The sequence below is a fragment of the Propithecus coquereli genome, unplaced genomic scaffold (assembly GCF_000956105.1).
Source record: "Propithecus coquereli isolate 6110/MARCELLA unplaced genomic scaffold, Pcoq_1.0 Scaffold346, whole genome shotgun sequence".
Taxonomy (NCBI): Eukaryota; Metazoa; Chordata; class Mammalia; order Primates; family Indriidae; genus Propithecus; species Propithecus coquereli.
Window position 1 is genome coordinate 255,380 of NW_012149130.1, and position 22,008 is coordinate 277,387.

The 22,008-nt window shown below is 50.3% G+C and overlaps 1 protein-coding gene and 1 long non-coding RNA gene across 2 annotated transcripts in view; one reads left to right on the plus strand and one right to left on the minus strand.

Annotated features, from left to right (window-relative positions):
• PRMT8 (protein arginine methyltransferase 8) overlaps window positions 1-14,192 on the minus strand; it is an 85,095-nt gene extending 70,903 nt beyond the window's left edge. The window contains exon 1 of the mRNA XM_012651035.1: window positions 13,727-14,192. Coding sequence (XP_012506489.1) covers window positions 13,727-13,801 — 75 coding nt within the window. The 5' untranslated portion in view covers window positions 13,802-14,192. The remainder of the gene's footprint in view (window positions 1-13,726) is intronic.
• On the plus strand, window positions 12,643-16,231 carry LOC105815795. Its single transcript, XR_001137764.1, has 2 exons — window positions 12,643-12,730; window positions 15,521-16,231. It is a non-coding gene; the product is annotated as an uncharacterized LOC105815795 (long non-coding RNA).
• The last annotated feature ends 5,777 nt before the right edge of the window (window positions 16,232-22,008 follow it).

A 22,008-nucleotide genomic window follows, 5' to 3' on the forward strand; every position in this document is an offset into this window, starting at 1 on the left:
GCTGATCTAAGGCGGTGTGGTAGAGAGAAGGAGGCGGGAGTAAACGATGTTAAGAAAGTAGAATAATCAGGATTTGGGCATAGAGTGTCTGGGATGCGGGAGGGGAGAGAAGAGTAAGGGAGGCCTCTGGTCCGAGTCCTGAGTCTGGCCAGGCTACAGGGGAGAATGGCAGTGCCCTTCTCAGACAGGCGGACAGTGAGAGAAGCCAGTGAGCAAAGGTGGGGGAGAGGTGAGGAGCTCAGCCCAGGTCACGTTGGATTTGAGGGGCCTGCAGAGCCCTGAGGAGGAGAAATCAGCCAGAGGAAGAGCATGAGATCAGCCAGGGGCAGTGAGTGGAGGCAGCATCATCGGGCGAGGAGGAGACCCGCGTGAGAGCTGGGCAGAGCAGTCAGAGCAGCGGGAAGGCGGGAGAAAGCGGGGCTCAGAAGCCCAAAGAGCAGAGGGAATCAAGTCAAAGGCAACACCAACCGTGTCTAATGATGTCGATCGGCCAGGTGGGATGAGACCAAGGAGAGTCCATTGCACTGAGTCACACGGGGTCCCAAGGCTGGCGGCAAGGGCCATGTCAGAGGAGGGCAGCTGCAGGGGTGGCAGTAGGATCACCACCACCACCACTACCACCCCCAGCGTGGAGCTCGGCTGCCGGCACCAGCCAGGGGACCCAGAAGAATAGAACATCCTAGGTCCTGGGAGGGAAGCCGGGCCTGAGCACCTCCGAACGAATGATCCAGCACAACACGCTGAGCAAGGCCAGAGAAGAACGGCTCTAACAGGTGTGGAACTCAAATCTTCCTCCCCCCTTAGCCCTTTTCACATTCGGAGCAGGCTGGATCCTCCACACCTGTGTGAGGGTAGGCACCCACTGCCCAGCCAAACCGGCGCCCGAGGAGCGGCTGCCTGAGGCGGATTCTCGCCACAGCCAGGCTCGCAGCCGGAGCAGAGGCGCCGGGGATGCCTCGGGACAGTGAGCCCTTCGGAGTCTCTCCTGCCTGAAAAGAGCGCTCTTGCTCTTAGAAGCACAGACCCCAGGCCTGGGGATGGGAGAGAGGAAGAAGACTGAGCCGGCAGGTGGGAATCAAAAATGAAGGCAGAGATTGCTGGAGCAAGTTCTTTCTTCCCCAGACAAGTAACTGCCTGCGGGCTGCGAGCACCCCTTGTCCAGCTCGGGGCCCCAGAAGGGTTCAGCTCCCCGCTGAGCCGGAGCCCAGATTAACCGCACCTTTCTGCCTTTCCCCAAACCTCCACTTTCTACGCCATTTGCCACCTACGGGAGAGCATCTCACCATTTCAACAGCACGAATTTAGCACACGTGGGCCGTGAGGAAGGGGCCGCCACGTGGAGCTGGCCTCCACCTCCAGGGACAACACAGCCAGGGAGGCAGGCACGAAGCCGCTCCCGCAGGCACTTGAGATGGGGAGTTAATGACAGCAGAGGTGAAGGCTTGCGCGGCACCTCCCGCCTTCTCCGGATGTCCTCAGGCCTGTGGGTCTCCATTTATGTAAGGGGCAACCCCATAGAGCGGGGCGGGTGGGGGTCATCTCATCCCTTTCTCAGGTGGGGAACTGTCTGTCGTCACGTGGCAGCAGCGCCAGGTCATGGGTTCTGGCTCCTGGTTCTCTACTGTCGCTGTGTTACTGGGCATCGGCTGAGGGCCTGAGGAACTGTCGTGAATGACAGAGGAGAGTTGAGGAAGTTCCTCCCTGGGGCTCCAAAGGTGTCCCCACCGTCTTGACTGGACCACGCAGAGCACGCTCCAGAGGTGGAGGCTAACCCTGCAGAGCTCTCAGACTCCAACCTCCGGCGCTGAAGCGAAGCTGGAAGAAGAAGGGGCTTGGCAGAGCTTTGGTTAAGCCTCCAGGAAAAGCCACCGCAGCTGGCCTTGCGGACAAAGCCCCAGGGCCCGGTGCTACAGGCAGCCCAAGCCATCGGTTTGGTTTTCTTTACCGCCTAGAGTAGGGAGCATCCTATTTTTATGTATTTTTAAATTTGATTTTATTTTTTCTCTTTTTAGTGGATAAATAATAATTGTATATATTCATAGGATATAGAGTGATATTTCAATACATATAATGCACGGTGATCAGATCAAGGTAATTAGCATACCCACCGTCTCAAACATTTATCATTCCTTTGTGTTGGGAATATTCAATATCCTCCTTCTAGCTAATTGAAACTACATAGTATAGTCTTGCTAATTCTAGTCATCCTACAGTGGTAAAGAACACTAGAACTTGGGCGTAACCTCATAAATAGAAGAGTGCACGACAGCGCCAGACCCAGAGCACGCGTGGGCAAAGGCGGCCTGGGCCAGGCTGGGAGCGAGTCGGGTCTGCTCCACAGAGCCTGCCTCAGAGCCAAGCCCGGGGCCTGCGTGCCTGCCTTTAGGGGCACAACGTCAGGCAGTTCACATCCCTGCTCCTGGCCTGGGGACAACCCCCACTGTACCTCTTGCTCAGACCAGCCAATGATGATGGATCAGGTCAAGGGGGGAACTATATTGTTTGATCCGAACGCTAAACCCCCTGCCTAAAGCAAAGTTTTTCAAAGACGCCTCTCTGATGTCTCTGCTGCCTCTTGCCACTGCCGAAGTGCAAGAAATTCCCCACTGCCCCAGGCAAAGCCCTGACTTTCCAGTCCTTTCTAAGACTTACGTCGTGCCAGTTACTGTTGCCTATCTGAGAATTCTCCCTTGCTCAGAGAGGTAGATGCTGGAGATTCAGTGGTCAACAACACAGGCTGGGAATGGGAGAAAGAAAGGAGAAGAGGTTTCTGTTGGCTTATAGACAGAACGCCAGGGAATACTTGCAGTGTGCTGTGCCCTGTCACCAAGGCAGTACAGTGGGGCAACTAAGCCAGACTTGGGTTAAAGGAGTGGTGTCAGGGAGGCTTCCTCGAAGAAGTGACATCTCAGCTGAGACCTGAAGAAAGAGTAGGAGCTCCCTGCTGAGGAGAGGAGGTGAGCAGCTGAGTATGGCTGGAGCAAAAGGGAAGGACTCCTGAGAAATGCAGACGCAAAAGCATTCGGGGGCATGATTTCGCAGAGTCTCGTGAGCTGTGGTAAGGAGGTGGGTCATTACCCTAAGAGTAATGGAAAAGCCACGAACGGTCTCCGGAGGGGAGAAGTATAATCAGATTTCCATTTTAGAATGTGCACTCATGCTGCTCTGAGAACAGATCAGAGCAAGCAAAGGGAGGGTGTGGGGACAACACCTGGAAAGTCACCACAGAGATCTGGGCAAGAGGTGAAGGGACACGAACCAGGACGACCAGAGCAGGCAGGGCATGAGGACAGTCAGGACAAAGAGGAGAAATACTTAAGATGTAGTGTCCCCAGGCCTTGTTGTGGAGAAAGGAGAGAGCAGAGTCCAGGTTTGTGACTTTGGTGACTTACTACTAAGCAAGATGAGGCTGGCAGGAGGAGGGAAGAGGTGAGGACTCCAGAGGGGACCCAGAGGACCCCGAGGTGCCCATGAGACATCCAGGAGGAGATGTCCTGTAGACAGTAAGATGTGGGGGGCCAAGCCCAGGAGAGAGATCTGGGCTGCAGTTCTGAGCCCGACAATCACTGACATGAACCAGCAAAGCAGCTGAGAGAGAGGACGGCATCACCTAGAGAGAATACGCAGAGAGGAGGAAGGCGACCCAGGACCCAGCCCTGAGGAAGACCACAGCACCGGGAGTGAGGTAGTACCTGACACATGTCAGCTGCAAAGTCAGGGCTGCACAGCCCTCTGATCCTGAAACGTGGATCTGTCTCTGCGAGACTCTCCCTCAACTACACCCACACCAGCCCACCCTAGCATTTGTCCCACACGCACCAGGCTCCCTCGTGGCGAGACGTCAGACCCTGTGTCTGGCTCAGAAGTTCCAGGCCAGTAGTTCAATTCGTGCCTTAAGTATTCCATGTTATGAATTGCAGACCGCATAGAGTGAGTATGCAAGTGTATGAGCATGTTCTTCTGTACAGTGTACCTCCGGACTCTGACGTGTGCACTCCTCCCCACACGCCCCGCGGTCTGCCCAGACTGGGCCATTTATATCTACTCTCGTTGACACCCGAAGCAACTGTTCCCACTTCGAACTATAAATTTTCCCCTAAAAGCAAAACAAAGGCTGGGCAAATAAAGTTATAATAGGAGGAAAATGAAGAAAACATATGTCAAGCTTCTTTCTGTCTTATCCCATTATCAAATTTAATCCTCGTGGCTACCCTATGAAATGGGCTTTATAATCCCACAGGGATGAAAATGGATTCAAACTCAGATGTGACTCCAAAACTCTCCCCTACACCGTACTGGCTCGACAGCTTTAATTTGGGGGAAGGAGGAGTAGAAAGAGAGTCTAACAAAAGGCGGTTGGCATGGTCTATGCAACGTACAGGTTTATTTCCTTTGTTCATTCAATCATAGGCACCAAGTTTGTACTATGTATCTACAGGCAAAAGTTGCACTAATGCATGTTAATAGAGGACGTGCCTTAGTGAGGGCCCTGTCTGCACTCCCGACGGCCTGTAATCATCTGTAGAACTCTCACATTGATCCTCCTCCGAGAATTGCTGTCATAACTGCTTGTCAGGGAGAGATGAAGTCCTTGAATGTAATGCGTCTGTGGGAATTACAGTCTTTCATTTTCTGGGAGGCCGAGCCTTGAAAGGCCACCACTTTGCTTCAGCTAACAGGAGATTATCTTTCACAATAGAGCGACAAATGGGGCCCTAATTGATGAATTTGCTAATAGCCGTTCCCTTTATAGTGGCATTAGCCCAATTTGGTCTCATACAGTACATATTCTGCGGGATTTAAGGCCAAGAGGACAGGGAGTTTAACTTGGTAATTAAACACCCAATTTGTCATGTCAGCCTGAGCATATCTCTCTTCTCTCTCTCTCCTTCCCCCATGCCTCAGTTTCTCTCAGTGGGAATGTGGGGAAAGTCACCAATCAATCCAATAATCAACAAGCAGGACTTGGGCTCTCTAGGAGCGAGGACAGGGGTGGGGAGCACCAAGAGGCTGAGGCGCTGAGCCTGCACTTAGCAGGTCTGCTGTCCCTTGTGACTGGCCCTCTCTGTGCCCAGGTCTCTCACGTCTTTAGGGACTCGTGAGGTTTCACTTTCGTCCCATAGATGCTGCCAGACACTGGAGTTCTAGAGCCCAGAGCAGAGTGTGAGCTGGGGTAGGCAGCCCATGGGTCACAGGGAATCTCTGTTCCCTCCTGTAACTGGGGCACTTCCCCTGGGGGCTAGTGGCGCCCTGGGAAGGGGTGCTAAACAGCCCCGTTGCCAGCTGTTTTCCTGGCTCTGTCTGGCTGACCGAGAATGAATTGCCTGAATCAAAGGGGCCTTCCTTCAACTGCTCCACTTTCGCCTCTCCTAGTGACATTATACCACCAAAAAGGCCCTTCATTTATCTGTTCTCCCTTTGGGACACCACCAGGTAAGCCCAGATTATTAATAATAGCTAATCTTTCTGAAGTATTTACCATGTGCCAGGTGTATACTTAGTATGAAATAACCCACTTAATCCTCACAAGATCCTTATGGGACAATGCACCCTTACCCGTAACACAGATGATAAAACCCAGGCACAGACAGTGTCAGCACCTGGTGCAAGCTAGCAAGCCGCACAGTGGAGCTACGAGCCCAGGCACGGCAGCCCCAGAGCCCGCACCTTAACCTGCACACAGAACCGCCTCGGGCCACAAAGTCAGCCGCCCGCGTGGTTTCATTGTTCATCGTCCCTGCTGTCCTCCAGGATAGCTCTTCAAATAAGCTGGTGATAGGCTCACAATTCTCCCACTAAAATAACTCCTCTGACGACCACAAAGCAAATTCTCTGGGAGGATGAGGGGATCGAATCCAGGGAGCCCACTACGGGGCCACCAGCTCCAGTCGGTTACAGGCCATGTCCCACATATGGAGGTTTATCAGTGCCTTCCCAGATCTCCAGGCAGGGGGGAGCCTGTATGAGGCAAAGGGAAGGACAAGCTCAAGGTTGGAGAAGTGGATAAAAGAGAGGAGAGAGGCCACGTCCACAGCAGAGAACATTCCAACTCTGCCACTCACTATCTCGGTCAGGATAATTAACCCCTGCAAGTTTAGTTTCCTCAACTGCAAAATGGAATTAATGAGACTTGCTTTGTAACGTTGTGTAAGTTAAATAAGGCAATGTTTAGAAAGTACCGAACACCGTGCCCGACACAGAATACGGACATGAAAACGGTAACTCCTGTTATAATTATTGCTACTGATTAAGGAAAAGGCCGTGCTAAAGACCCTGGGAAGCCGGGGGCCAGGTGCCCAGCGGAGGGAGACAGAGACAACCTTCTCTGACCACACGCGATTCTGAGGCCTATTTACGCGCTCGTTTGGTGGTGGATCAGCCATTTTCGACATGGTGGGCGCTGTTGTGGGTGATGCCACGCATTGAATTGTGTCGCCCAAAAAGACGTGTTGAAGTCCTAATCCCTGGTTCCCGTGAACGTGACCTCATTTGGAAATAAGGTCTGTGCAGATGTAATCAAGTTAAGGGGAAGTCATACCGGATTAGAGTGGGCCCTAATCCCACACGACGTTGTCCTTATAAGAGGAGGAGAAGAGATGCAGACAGACACACGCACGGGGAAGAAGGCCACGGGAGGATGAAGGCAGATACCGGGACGACGTATCTGCAAGCCACGGAACGCTGAGCACAACCGGCGACCACCCAAAGCTGGGAGAAAGGCAAGGAACAGATTCTCCCTTGGAACCTCCAGAAGGAACCAACCCTGCTGACACCTGGATTTTAGACTTCTGGCTTCCGGAATTGTGAAAGAATAAATTTCTGTTGTTTTAAGCCACGTGGTTTGTGGCAATTTATGACAGCAGCCCTGGGAAAGTGACACAGCTGATAAAACTATAAAAACACATTCACAAAACAAAGTTCCCATCCGGAAGTCTTTGGTGTTCGTTTTATCACAGTAACGCAGCTGGATGAAAGTCCAAGCTTAATACCGATGGCCTGGGGTCGAGCGTCCAGACAGGCGTACTTGTTAGACAAGAGTTTTCCCCTGGCCCACCGGCTAGGACTCCAGGCCTAGGGATATCTTAGAGGTATAGGAGGAGCGGGGTGATAATCGCCCCTGCCACAGTTACGCCAAGTTCCTGCCATCCACAGGGCACAAGTATTGAGGACCGGGGAAGCGAAGACGGCGAGACAGGTGGCAGAAGCCTGGAAAAGGGAAGTGGGGCTGGGGTCTCCTCTGAGGATTCTTCCAGAGTCACCCTCCCCACATCTCTCCTGTTCATTTCTCCATCCTTTTTTTTCACATTTTAAGTTTCTACTCTGGTTCTTCTCACGCCTTCACAGCCTGGTGGGCTGGAAAAAGGAGGGGTTTCAGTGGCTAGAGAACCAGCGTCTGCGTCCCAGCTCCACCGCTTACTAGCAGCGGGATCTTGAGCAAGTAATGCTAACTGTCTGCTCCAGTTAATTCACCTGTACAGTGGGGATCATATGTAACTCATGGTGTTACATAGGATGAAATATATTAAACGAGCGTTTTAAGTGCTATAAAAAAAGAGGGGGCTCTCATTATACACAATTCCTAGCTTTTATGTAGAGAAACAATGGTTTTAGATAGTACAGATCAGGATCTACTGGAGAGTCGGCACAAAAAATAAAAACAATAAATCAGGTTCCTCGTGTAAAGGAGGTATAAATAGCACAGGCCTAGGAGTCCTCAGGGTCCCAGCACCAGCACCGAAGAGCTCTGTGATATTGAACGAGTGTTCTTATCTCCTGGTTTAAATGATTCGAGTTTCCACCCGGCTCTAAGATTCTAGGAGTTTATGAAAATATGCATATCAAGCTGTTTTCTCTTATAAAATTACACTTTAAAAAGAGATCTTTACTTATGGGTTACCCATCACAAATCTGGGATGAGCTGTGATGCTTGAGGGAATTCTTATAACAAGAGAAGGAGGAAAAGACATTTGATGTGTGAAATATCCCCCTGGGTATTTTGTATATTTTTGGCTGAATAATATTCAAGAGGCAAATTTTCTCAAATACTCTTCTCCTAACTGTTCCTATTAGAAGGATAATACCAGAATATCAGAGAAAGAGATTGAGATAATTTGGAACAAAAACTAACAAGGAGAGTGATAGCCTAATACAACCCAGAATGGAAAGGTAACCAGCCCGTTTTCATCTACTTTTAGAATAGCATAAACAAAGGTGACTCCAATTGCAATAGAAGAGATTGAACTCAGACTTCAAGAAGAACTTCCTGACTACTGAAATGCTTAAGGAGGTTGGGGAACTTGCCTTCTCTGAACCTGTTTAACAAGAGACCAAGTGGCCAACTACACATCCGGGGTTAAGTGTGCTGGGAGGCAGAAGCATGGACAGAAGGACAACCTCTTGGAGGCTCCTTCTTTCCTGCGCTCACTCTACCCTGTGGCCAAGCCAGTTTGCAACGGCACCACCTGCCTGCTTCTCACACACACAGGAGCTGCTTGCAGTTACCTTGGCAGTTCACATACTTTCACGCTGCCCATTTTTCCCCTGCTGGCAGCATCAACTCCAAGGTGTAAGGACTGTTTTTACAGATTCTTGCATGTTCCATACTGGGATGTGATAATCACTTCACATCGCAGTTAGCAAAGAGGAGGAAAGAAACCCACTCCTGAATCGGAGAAGGGAGTGTTGTGTTTCACCCTCTTTGACAGCCAAAAGCCAATTTAGGACTCTCGGAAAAGCCAAATTTGCCAGGGGAAAAAAATGTGGGCATCTTCTTAATTCTCCTGAGCTCACTTAAGGACAGAAATTAGTGTTTGCTGAGGGAGGAAAACATGATGCAGGCTATGGTTTTATGGATCATTTCAGCTGGAGAAATGAGGAAGTGGGAGAATTCATCCAGTTTGCACTTTTTTGGCAAGACTCCTGAAAGCTAGCAGGATAACAATCATAAACACTTATTGAGCGCTCATCATGTACAAGGCAATGTTCTAATCCCTTTGCATGAATTAATCCATTTAACCATCGCAGCAATTTTATGAGGCTCAGAGAGGTTAAGCAACTTGTTCAACATAGCAACACATCTACTAAGTCCAGAGCTGGATTTACAACCGGGCGGTCAGGCACCAGAGGCTATGTGGTTAGTTCGTGCCCGCACTCTTCAGAAAGAGACGCAGAAGCAGACCATCCTCAGAGAAGTGGGCCTGAGTCCTGCCTCTGCTTGCCCCACTTCCTCAAGTCTCTGACCTTGGTATAATTGGACCACACATTCAGCTGAAAGTAACTTTCCCAAGAAGAAGGATCCATTAGCCCAAACCACAAAGATACACCATGCCAAAAGTCAGCTCAGTTATCCCCATAACTCATTGCAACCCCTAATCCCACTGTCATATTGAAGGATTTTTCCCAACCCATAATTATTCTCTCTGCCTGGGCAAGCAAGTGAACAGGACCTTTAAAAAACAGTCTCCCCAAATGACTCTTTGCTAAAACTGTTTCCCCACCTCTGGGGGCTCTCCTTTGAGGTGATAAAACCCCAATCAGAGAGTCACCACCATAAATAACGCATTTCACCAAGAATCAGTAAAGCAAGCAACAGTGCGGAAGGCACCATTATCCCCCCCTGGTTCATAACCGGACATCGTGATTAATCCATTAAACTGCTATCCAGATGAACACCACATAGCAAGAGTCAGGAATTACTGAGTATTGAATAGGCACAGAAATTACCAAAAGGTACCCATGCTTTCAGCGGCCATAGCACCTTGATTGCCAGAATCTTTACCCATTTTGAGTTTTAAAGCTTCACAATAACCTAAGTACAGCAGAGGGGTGGGGGATAGAAATCCGAATTTTCAGAAAGCTGTGAGTGACTAAAAACTAGAAGGCTCAAGAGCTTATTCACAATCACATGAATCAATTCAGTCAACATTTATTAACATTTATTATCTACTGTGTGTCAGACACAGTGCTAAGAACAGGAAATACCAAAAAAGAGTTCATTATCTAACTGGAGAAATAGACATATAGAAAGCCAATTATCCCGCAATGGGAAAAGTGAAGGACGAGCATTAGAAACATATAAGGAGGAGCAGTCACTCTCCCTGGGAAGAGAGGATAAATGGCAGATCCGGAAAGGCCGCCCAGAGGAAGGGACATTTGAGTTGGGTCTTGCAGGTTGAGGTAGATTTTTTCCAGCAAGAAGACTGGGAAAAGAGCAGCACAGTCAGGGGGAAGAGCGTGCACAAAGACATTCAGGTATGAAGTCAGTGATCTTTTCGGAGAATTGCATGGGGCAGGTACTAAAGGGCCTTGTATGATATCATAGGGAAATTGGGCTTATCCAGTATCCTGTAGGCAATGGGGCAACATCCCAAGTTTTTAGAGATGTCTGATCATGAGCAGATTTGTGCTTCTGAAAGCCAGTCAAGTACGGTAGTGATGATGAGGCTGGAATGGAGAGGAGGACCAACAGTTCAGAGGCCAGAGCCGCAGTGAGGGCAGAGGTGAGGTAGGGGTAATGTCCTTAGCTGAGGAAGAGAGGCATATCTGGAGAAAGCATACATAGAATTAACACCATGTGTGTTTACCATGTGCCAGGGGCTGTCCTGGCATTTCTGATACCCCACACAGACAAGGAAGGGGACTGAGGTCAAAGTGGTTAAAGAGTGCACCCAGGACCATCCAGTGCCAGCTGTGCCCACCAAGCCTGTCACTTTGATGTCCCTACACCCTAGCTCGTTACTTCACTTTGTGGAAGGAAGCTTTGGTCACAATAAAAGTACTTTTCTTCCTCACTTTCTCCATCCTGCCCAACGGTTGGAATATCTTTCCCTATCTTTACCTTGTGAAAGAACACCTCCTCCACCCTCCTGCCTACCCCATCGTTGCATCGCTCCCTTCCAAAGTATTCCTCTCCTCCCACTCCTCATCTACTCCCATTCACACATGGCATCTTTTTAGAAATAGCACGGGTAGGGCAAAGAGCAATGAATCACAGTGGGGGCAATCTGTGTTCCAAGACAGACTTCACCCATCAGATGACTTTCAGACACTGCTTGACCTCAGCCGCAGCCTCGGCCTTGGTGTAGGACAAATATAAAGTGATAAGAAACGAGTACTAACCTTTTCTTATCTCACAGGATTATCGTGAGGATGAAATGAGATACAGAGCTTACAAACAACACCAACAGAAGGCTAGAAAAGGTGGCTACAGGATTACCCAGCACAATTGTCCACCATACCATGAGTCCCTTGAGGGCAGGGACCAGTTGGTCCCCCTGTTTGGATCTCGGGTACCTAGTTATTCCCGGTACAGAGTCAGTGCTTGATAAAGACGTGTTGAATTAAGAACAAGGACCGTTACCACCATCACCGCCACCCACCCACACATACACAGAGGTGGGCTCTCCCCTCTCTCTCCCACCATAAATGCAGGCAAACCCACGATACCCCACTTTTGAAAGTGCTGCTCTAGTCCTGGCTTATTCCAAAAACAGCCAGTTCCTGGAGGAAAACCAAGTGATTGTCACGCTGCCTGGATGCCTCCGCTGGGCACGTTTGACGAAGTCTGGGTTCCACCCCTTCTCAAAGGAAGTTGCTAAGAACCGAACCCCCCACCCGCCTCATTCCTCTCCAAGGATCCCCAGCTGGGTTTGTTCCCCACCCCCCTTTTGTGCTGTGCCCAGGTTTTTTTGCTTGCAGGAGCTGGGCTGCCTCTACTGCTGTTTTCATTGATGCCTTGAGCAGAGCTGGCATGTGCAACTGCTGAGAAGGGGGAGCGAGGACCGGCGGGGGAAGCAAGTAAAAATAGCCTGGCGCTCGTCGCTCTGCCTGCTCCGGACGCCTTTAACCCTCGCTGAGATTGGGAGCCCAGCAGCCGCCACTGCACACTGCAGAACCTGGCAGGGGTCTGCACCAGACCCCGCACAATGGCGGGGGTACGGTTGAAAGGGACCCACAAAAACTTTTTTTATATAAAAACAAGGCTGGGGTGGGGGGAGGTGGATGCTGGAGGAAGCGCCTTGTCGCTTCCAGGGCTCCAGCCACCTGGCTGCAGGGACTGCTGCTTGCCGCGTGCCTAACACTTTGCACAAGCAGGGCCTTGAGACTCTGAGCTATTTTTAGAAACCTTCTCCACTGGTGGGTGATCCGAGGGTGGAGGGCGAGGGGATCGGAAAGGCTGGCTCTCTGCTGGGAGGCTAGCTGCCCTGCACTACACATCATCCGAATGTCTGCTCTCGGGTGGGGGGTGGGGAAGAGGAAGTGGTAGGGGACGCCGGTTCTGGCTTTGCCCTAACTCAAGGAGACAGCATTAGCTTCTGAATGCCCCACTGCTTTCAAGTCCCAGAGCGTGTTTCTTTCAAATCGGCAGTTGCCAGATGCATGCTGCTTCTAGTCTCTCAGAGAATGGAGATTTTTAAGGCTTTGCTGCTAACGCTGTGGAGTAGGGTTAGCTGCAGAGTTAAGACCTCCAGGGAAGAGAATCGGGAAGGGTCTCTGCACCTTCTTGCATTCTGGCAAGACAGAGGGACAGTCCCCGCGCCACACCCCCATCCCCGCCCCCCGCTGCATATGGGTAACCATATGTGAACTGTACGGCAGCCCCACCAGACACCCCGCTATTAATAGCGCCCGGGAGTTTGCTCTGTGTCTTTTTCCTGCCACCGAGTAAGGGACGATCTTCACACACATACCCCACTCCGCCCCCACCTCGGCGCACCGTTTCTCGGAGAAGGTAAGGGGGCTGCCCACGCTGATCCCCTTCGTGACTACAGGTGCGCAGAGCCTACGGAACAGTCCGCTTGTAATGACAGCAGGGTCAGTGCGAGGCGAGGAAGCACAGCCTCGAGTCTCGGGACGCCAAGCCCAGCAGGGCTGTCTGAGGCTCCGGGCAGCTAGAGAGCACGGAAAGGGCGGCCGTTGGGCTGCCCAAGGCGGAGGGGCAAGCGCACAGTCTGCGGAGCCCCAGCGACCTCCTCTCCTCCTGCGGGACAGGCGGCTGCAGACCCGTTTCTCCGCAGCCGGCGGCGCGCGGCCCCCGCCACCCGCGCAGGCTCGGCTGCGGCAGGCGCGGGCGCTGTCCGTGGTGCTGAAAGTGGCCGCGGCCCGCGCGCCCTCCGCAGGTTTAGCGCCCCCGAGGCGGCTCTAGATCCGAAGATCGCAGACTTCCCCCGGCCCGGAGCTGGGCCAGGGGGTCTTTTGGAGGTGCCCAGGTTCTGCCACCGGCTCGGCCCCCGCGGCCGGGAGCTCTCCGCGCTGCCGCGGGGACCGAGGGCTCGGGCTGCCTCGAGCTTGAAGGGTAAAGCTGAGGCGGCAGCAGGGGGTGGCCAGGGCGCCGCGGGGAGCAGACCCGGCCCCGGGATCACCCACCGGGCTCCACACAAAGCCTGGACTGGCGAGCCCTAACGGAGCCCGGAGGAGAGGGCAGGGGAGCGCGGCCGCCAGGGGTTGGGGCTTGAGGGATGGAGAAGGGAGCAGCGGGTGGCAGGAGAGGGTGGTGGGGGTGAGAGCGACTCTTTTGCATTTTCAGGAGGGAGGGGACCTGAGACATGAACTTCCCCCCCCCACCGCCACGTACACACACACACAGACACACACACACTCGGCCGGCTGCAGCGAGCGGGATGGAGCTGGGGAAAGTTTGGCACGGCGCTGAGCGGCGGCGGCGGCGGCGGCGGCGCGGGGTCCGGGCGGGCGGCGGGCGCGGGGGCCTGGGCCGTCGCCTGCTTACCTCGGTGCTCTCGGCGGCGTTCTCCGCCATTTTCCTCCGTAGGAGCAGGCAGCGGGAGGAGTGTTTCATGCCCATAAGAGCCAGCAAGGGTTTGGTGGCAGAGACAGCGGAGAAAGAGAGAGAGCTGGTGTCGCTTTAAAAGAGAGAGCGAGAGAATGGGAGAGAAAAATCCAACCCAGCCCCTCCGCTGGAGCGTCAGCCGGCACGATCCGCCACGGTTGAGTCTTTTCTGCAGTCTCCACTTTCTTTTATTTTCCTCCCTTCTCATCTGCTCCGGATTCCTTCACACAGTTGCAAGTTCTCCCGGCGCGCCCCGACCCCCGCCCCTGTCCACCCGCGCTGCGGGCTAAGCGGGAGGAGCAGCCCCGAAGGCTCCACGGCGGCGGCGGCCTCCGGGCGGCTCGCGAAGTCCGGCCGGCCGCGGGCAGCCAACTCCTCTCAACTTGTGCGGGCCGCCGGGCGAAGCCGCTCGCTGCCTGCGCGCCGCTCCCCGGGCTGAGCCGGGCGAGTGGGGGCGGGGGCGGAGGCTCGGCACGGCGGGCGGCGGCTGGGCGCAGACCGCGGGCCCCCAGCGCCCCCGGGCCGGCCCCTCCCCCGCCGCCGAGGGTCCCTCGGCCGCCTCCACCCCCCGGCGCCACGCACGGCCCGCGCGGGGGCAAGGGCTGCGCGGGGGCTCGGAGGAGGCAGGTGCCCGGGCGAGGCTCTTGCGGGTTTAGAGCCGGTTCGCGTCCTCCCACCGAGGGCAAGCTCTGGGCAAGACTGGGCCACCGTTACCTCGCTCCCACCCCTCTCCGCCCCGCCCCAACTCTCCTGCTCCTCGCCAGCTCCTGGATCCTTCCTGGGCCAATTATGGTTTCGGGAACGAAGGGGTAGGTGTCTGGATGGGGGAGGGCCCTTAACTCCAACTCTAGGGTTAAGGGTGGTATCATTATGGATCCTTTTCTCCCGCTGTCCCTGTCCAAGGCTCTTGGGACTCCAAGCCCCTCTCGGGCTGAGAGGGTGGGGCGAAGGTGGCAGCCAGAGGTGGCTTGGGAAAGAGGGTGGGAGAAAGTCAAACGGATGAGGCTGAAGTCGTGCTCCCCCTACCCCAGTCTTGCCCGCAGCCCCCTGCCCACACATTTCCCTCTCCTCACCCCTCCCCCATCATCGCCAGATTTCGAAGTCCCTTTTATGGGAGAAAGGGAGGATGTCACATACCCATTAAGATTCTCTTGATCCTTTTTTAAGGGAGTTTGGGCGGCAGCAGGGGGTGTGAATTTTTATTCAATGCATTCCTGTCTTCACTTTGAAAGCTGCTTTTTCTCTGTCTTACTGGCCATCTGTCAGGCGGTGGGAGACGGAACAAAGGCGGGACCCCACTCTGCCTCTCCTGTTGCAACAGGACATTCAGGCTCACTCCTCAAAACAGCTACACGTTCAAGCTTTCAGACTACAAGTCAAGGACAGCGACCTAAAAGATGTTCCTTGAGCATCTGGCTCTATTCACTTCATATCTGCACCTGATTGGGGAGATCGGTCCAAATGCCCTCTTTGCTTTTATCATCACCTTTGACAGCCAGGAAGTGTGAGCCTGACTGTCCTCAACTAACCTCAGAGTCCATTGAAGAAAAGGGCCAGAATCGTGCTCAGGACTAAAGATGCGTCCGTCACTAGGTCCCCAGGCAAAGAGAGGTACATTGCACTAAGTCAAGGTGGGAAGTGAGGGGTAAGGAGAGAAGAGGAGAGGATGAAAAGAAAATGTAGCAAGAAGCTTCAAGAATGACTTTTACCCTCTTGAAGCCTCTTTTCTCTAAGCCATCTTCTCAGAGACGAAAGACTCTGAGAGACATCTGATCCCCTACCAAAAGGTTCTCAGTACCTGTACAAAGAAAATCAGGAAAGAAGGAATCCTCACAGGTCTTTGGCCCAATCCTCTCATTTTACAGATAAGGACCCCCAAATCAGAGAGAGGAGGACATCTGTCGGTGGTCCTACAGCAAGCTGACGACCCAGCTCCCCAGCCTCCCGACTTTCAGCCCAACACTCTGCCCCCACCCCACGCTGCTGCTGCGTGTGCAGCCACTCAGTGACTAACCAGGGAGGAGGGGGGCTGAAACGAGCTCCCACCGAAATAGGCTGCTGCCTGTGCGTGATTATGTTGCTATGAGAACCTCAGTGGGTGTGTTTCCTCCGTTAGCTGTCGAAATCTTTTGCTTGGCTTGGCTTCTCCCCAAGCGCAGACACGGCTCCCCTTGGAATGGAGAGTGGAGAGGCTGAGCTGGAGAACTACATTTTCACAGCAAGAGTTTTCTAGCCCAGCCCATCCCAGAGCTGGCCTGGGGCTGTGAGTAAGGAGCCGGGGCCACCAGGGTGGTTCCATGAAGGCTGGGAGGAGAAGAGTGAACCATCTCGACAGTGGATACGTCATCCCCCTTTTGAGCCATCTTGGAACAGAGCGGGGCTGTCCCTGCTATGCAACCACCTAACTACAAATTCACAAGCAAAATAATTGTTACTTTAAGGGACTAAGTGTGAAGGGATTTGTTGTACCACAAGGGATCACCTGAACACCCACCTCCTACGACGATGAAAATTCAGGACGCGTGAAGAGTGCCTAGTGCATAGTCGGTGCTGTGCAATTATTTTCTCACACCCCGTCATTCACGTGAACTCAGTGTCTCCATCTCTGTTGCCAAATGTATTAGTACAATCTTTTACAAGGTGAATTAGTTTAGTGATTCCGCAAAGAGCTTACCTGGCACTAGACTTGACAAGAAGCAATAAGGTATTGGACTGACTATTGATGAGCTCTTAATTTAGTCACCGCGGTTGCTTTGGCATGTACAGAACTTCTGTAGAGCTTTTGAAGAGATTTTGATGGGAGGTGAGAAGACACACAGGATGACAAGGGGTGCAGAGAGTTCACCGGGGTGTGAATTAAATGGGTAGTTTGAAACAATAGATCCTGCCAGGTAAGGAAATCCTGAAGATACATTTTATTTATGTCATTTTTCTTACTTTAGATCTTCAACGCCACAAAATATATCGACTAGCACATGTCAACTGCTTAGAATGCTGCCTGTCTCATGGTAAGAGCATAAATACTGTGTTAACATTTACCAGGCCCTGTCGTCCGCACACGAGTTAAACCTACTACATGCCAGAGACTCTTCTAGGCTTACATATGTTTTCATGCAGTTCTTTCAACAAACCTTTGACGTAGATACTGTTATTATCCCCACAAAACGGATGAGAAAACAAAAGTACAGAGGATTGCCCAAACGGTAGAGTCAGGATTCAAATAATGTCTGATGCATGGCATAAACTCTCGAGAGGTAGACCAGGTTCAGGGAGCGAGACGGTGGTTGCACAATGGGATCACCTAGGGAGCCTTGAAAATACCGGTACTTTGGTTCCATCCCCAGACATATGATTAAGTGAGGTCTGGGCATCAGGATTTTTTAAAATCCCTAATTATAATGGACAGTCATGGTTAAAGACAATAGGATAAGGATATTTGGAGATAAAAAGATCTGCAGAAGAAGAAGACCCCTAAGTTACAGAAAGGGCCCTCCAAAACTATAGGAACCCCCACACTGTAGAAAGGTCCATCTCTAACACAGAGGTTCTTGGGAGCCATGGAGTAGCGTGAAGCTGTGTTGGTGGTTGAGCTAGCACACAGCAGTTGGAACGAGACACTTGGGGAGGGCTGCAAGTGGAAATGTTACCCAGCTTTAGGAGACACCACAAAAGTGAGCTTCCTATCACTGGAAGGGTTCAGTTAGACTAATTATTTGGCATACATGTTGCAGAGGAGCTGCAAACAGTAGAAGGTTGAGCAAGGCCTCTAAGGTTCCACCTGCCCCATGCTGGGACCCCATAATTCTCTCTCCTTTCATCTCTGAGCCCATGCTGTAACCCCAGAAGGTGAAGACTATGTCATCTCCAGGGGCCAACCAACACTTCCTTTGCTGCTTCCCAAAATGCAGTGCCTCTGGAATCAGCATGCAGCTTCTCTAGTGCGCAGACCATGCTGCCTGGCAAAGCCCTGGCTCTGGCTTGTTCCCGTGTGGTTGCTGCTGTAAGGGGAGATGTGTAAGATGTGTCATGTGGTTTTCTCATCGTCCCAGGTGACCTCACATATGGCCCTGGCATACTGCAGTGAGTCCATGGCTTCTCAAAAATCAGGGTACAGCCATGATCCATCACCACCTCATGGCAGCTAATCCAGCAGTGTTCTCAGTGTCTTCTGGACCAGAAGGGAGCCAAGCAGAGGCTGCAGCAGCCAGCTATCTGGCTGAGCCTCCAGGCAGCCCCACACCTGGACAGTTCTCCTACATGAAAGCTTCTGCAGTTCTACTCCTCCTTAACCCAAGGCTCAATATTTTTTAAACTGTGTTCCAAAGAACAACTTACAAGAGTGCCATCAGTGCCTGCAAGGCAATCTGAGGGTTTTTGTTTTGTTTTGTTTTGCTCGTAAAACCAGAATGTTATTTCTTCCTTGCTCTGATAATGTCTGATTAAATGAATTCATTGTGGTTTTGTGTTGGATATGATGCTATTTGGTTTGTTTATTTATTCTAACAATATTTGGGAGGCATTTCTTTAGTAGTTCTGCATTGATAGCTTAAACCTTGGTGGTTTATTCTCCTAAAAAATTGAATACTCTTGTTACCTACCTTTCTGTAAGGATGAGAAGGACCCAAAAGACATACAGACATTTTCTTAATGGCCTATGATGGAATCCAGACTTCTCTGGAGAAGAGGGAAGATGGATTCAGTAGCAGATCCCTAAGGGGACTATTATAAAATATTCTAAAATGCTGCCACAACACAATAAGCTTTTTCTACTTTGTGGAGGTTGTACATTCCATTTCTTTCCTCATTTTCAAATTTTTCATAAAGGCTTAACCTTTCGTGGAAAATCTTTCCCAAATCCCCACCCGCCAAGCCAGATGGAAACCATTCAATCTATCCAGTATAATAACTCAATACATTTTGTGTTCTATAAGCTCTTATATAGCAACGGCCATGGGCCAAGCATGTACTAGACATTCTGGACTAAAAGATGAAAAGACATATATATCCCTGCCCTGATCATACTTGTTTTCCAGGAAGAGTGGGTTAAACGACTAACTCTAATACAGTAAGTGCTATAGTACATTCAGGTACTATCAGGAGTCCTATGGATTGGTTCTTATAGGTGAAATATAGCTATAATCAATGACTTATAGTCAGGTAGGCCCTGTGAGAATGATCTATTTGATATGGACAGGGAGACACTGAAGGCTACGAGGCCTGGACCAGAAGCACGGTAGCTTCCAAGTACAGGTTGGGACACATTCTTTATCAAGATATCAAAGTTCTTATGTGCCTCTGAAACTTTTGCAGCCTTGACTCTCCAAATGCCCTATGTACTGTTATCACCTGGGGTGTAACACACTGTGATCTGCCCTAACACAGGGCTCGTCTCTCGTGCTTCAGGGGCGGCCCCACCTGAATACGCACAATGAATGGGAGTGGCCAAACGAAGTTTTGATGGATTCTATCTGATTCCTTTCTAGACAATCAGTCTGATCGCTTTCTTCTCTTCCCAGAGGATTTTTTTAATTTAAACTTTGTTAGATTTTTTTTTTAATTTAAAGCTTCACTTCTCTAAGGTAATGTTAACATTTTGCTATATACTCCCTATTTTTTGCTCATGTAAATACATATAAGACACAAGTTATATATAGAAGTGTGTGCTGTTGGTATATGTTGTATATAAATAGAATCATGTTATATACATTACTCAGAAACTTGCTTTCTCCATTAACCAGTGGATTACAGGCTTCTTTCCAGGTTATCACATGTAGATCCACGTTGTTTTGAAGAGCTATATAACATGCCATTGTGTGGATAAACCTCATTTTTTAAATAACTCACCTATTGATGCACTTTCAAGTTGCTCCCAGTTTCCTGTCATTCTAAACAATATTATAACAAACTACTACAAAATAATACAATAAAATTCCATAATAAACTCTTTTACATATACCCTCATGAACAGGAGCTTTTATTTCCATATGATAATTTCCCAAAAGTGGTATTATTTTAACATATATTTCCAATTCCTTACCAAATTATGATCTCTAGAACAATAGCCTAAAAACTTGGAAGGCAAAAATCCAACCTTCCTTCCCTTTCTTACCCAACATCAATTCAAAAACACCTGCTGAATTCAAAGCCCCGAATTAGGCACTTAAGTAGTAAGATCCATGAAATAAAAGACACGGCCTTGTTTGAAAGGTGTTTCTACACCAAGAGCTTTCCAATGCCTGGGAAAAGGTTCATGAGAGATGCTGAGACATGGGGCATTTTCCCTAGAGGTCTTTACAGAAACCAGATCACTTCCAACTGTTGAGCAGCAGGGCATGAATTTGATGTCACCAAAAGGTTCTGTGATCTGAAAAACAATAAAGATAAAAAAATTGGCATCAATTACCTGACTCTTAGGTAGAACAGCCACAAAGGATGGGCTCCCTCTGTTTCCTTTTCTTCCGGAAGGCTGTGCCTGAAGGAGGACCTGGGGTGATAGGAGCATGCCACCACCGCTCATACCCAGTGCCTAAAAGAAACCCCACTGCTTTGGAAACCACACTCTCGACTTCTCACAAGAGTCTTGTTCCACTCAATTTTAAAAATATATTTTCTGTATTCAGAGTTGCCCATAAAATGTGACCCACCTGTCACCCCTCAACTCAAGGAAACCTTGTCATTTAAAACTTCCCAACTAAGTCTATCAATAGGTGTTTCAAAGTGTGAGGGAGGCCAAAGGAGGAAGACAATGAGAGGAAGGAGACATTTAACAGAGCCTGGGAGAAAGAAGTTTGCAGTCTTACGGTGAACCTCTCCATCTATGCACAAACGACTTAATGGTGATCACTGCCTGACAGGGGTTATGAGGATAAAATGAGCCAATGTAGATGAAACACCTGGCACAGCTCCTGGGACGTAGTGTTCTAGCACAGGTGAGTTTCCTTCCCAGCATATCTCCATAGAAGACCATATTTATCCACAGGAGGTAGTGACATAGTGTTACGTGGAGAAAGAGGGCCACAGCATGGGTCACCACACCTGCGCACTAGTCCCAGATCTGTCATTCAATAGCTGGATGGCCTTGGGAAAGTCCCTTTACCTCTCTGGGACCATTTCCTTTTCTTTAGAAGAAGACATTTGCCGGAGAGAAGCCTACATCCCTTTTCTGCTTTGCCCTTGAATGCATGGTGTGGGCTAGGATTCTAACCACATCAAATGACAACAAGGGCTAGTCAGATGCATCTCAAACCAAAACTCAACTCTGACGGCCGAAACAAAGGCTGAAGAGTAGAACACCCTCTCCTTTCCACTTGTAAAAGTGATTTAAAGGAAATAATACAATAAAATTCTACAATTCTAAGAACTGTAAGGCAGAAGCCAACAAAGGAGGCCTGTGGGTGACATTAATTACAGTGTTCCTCCAGCGCTGGGCTATGGTTTGGGCTTTCCTGAGGTCAAAGGGAGTTCCATTTTTTTTTAAGAGTCCTGTTTGATTCCAGCAGCCTCAAAGACAGTGACCAAGCAGCCATTATAAATAGTCATCACTTGGCAGGGGGCAGAGCTTGATAGTGAATTTCTTGACAATATGGGCTGAAAGTCAGCAGAAGCCCATCAGCTCTCAATGATCCTCGTCAATGCACAAATAATGCAAATCAGTAGATTATGAAAAACACACACACACACACACACACACACACACACTTTGACTCATTTTTTGTATCTAGATACGTGCAAATAGAATTTCTACCTGTCTAATGATTCTTGACTTCAAAACATATTTGAATTAACACGCTTCCCCGAGGTACCCAATGCTGGCCACGGACGATGGTCCTGGAAGCCCCGACTGGGTGGGTGGAGGAGCCGGGCAGAGTCATCATGTCACTAGGCTCGGTCCACTCTATGGCTACTTCACCTGTACGGAAACAAAATCAGTTATCATCCTAGCACAGCTCTCAACCCAAAGTCTAAATAAAGTGGGGTTAGGGATTGTTCAAATTATTTCATAGGAAAAAACTATATAATAGTCAGATGACATTTTAAAATCACACAGTAAGAAAAGAGTGGAGTGGTTTCCATTTCTTGGACCATTTAATTCAAATGCAGTGGTGGCTTCCAGAAGGAAGGGCTTCCTTCTGCTGGGATGGAGATGCTACTGGCAGACCTAAGAGCTGTCTTCCATGGCCATGGTTCTTCCTTCCTAGAGCCTCGCAGAAGGGAGAGGGAGC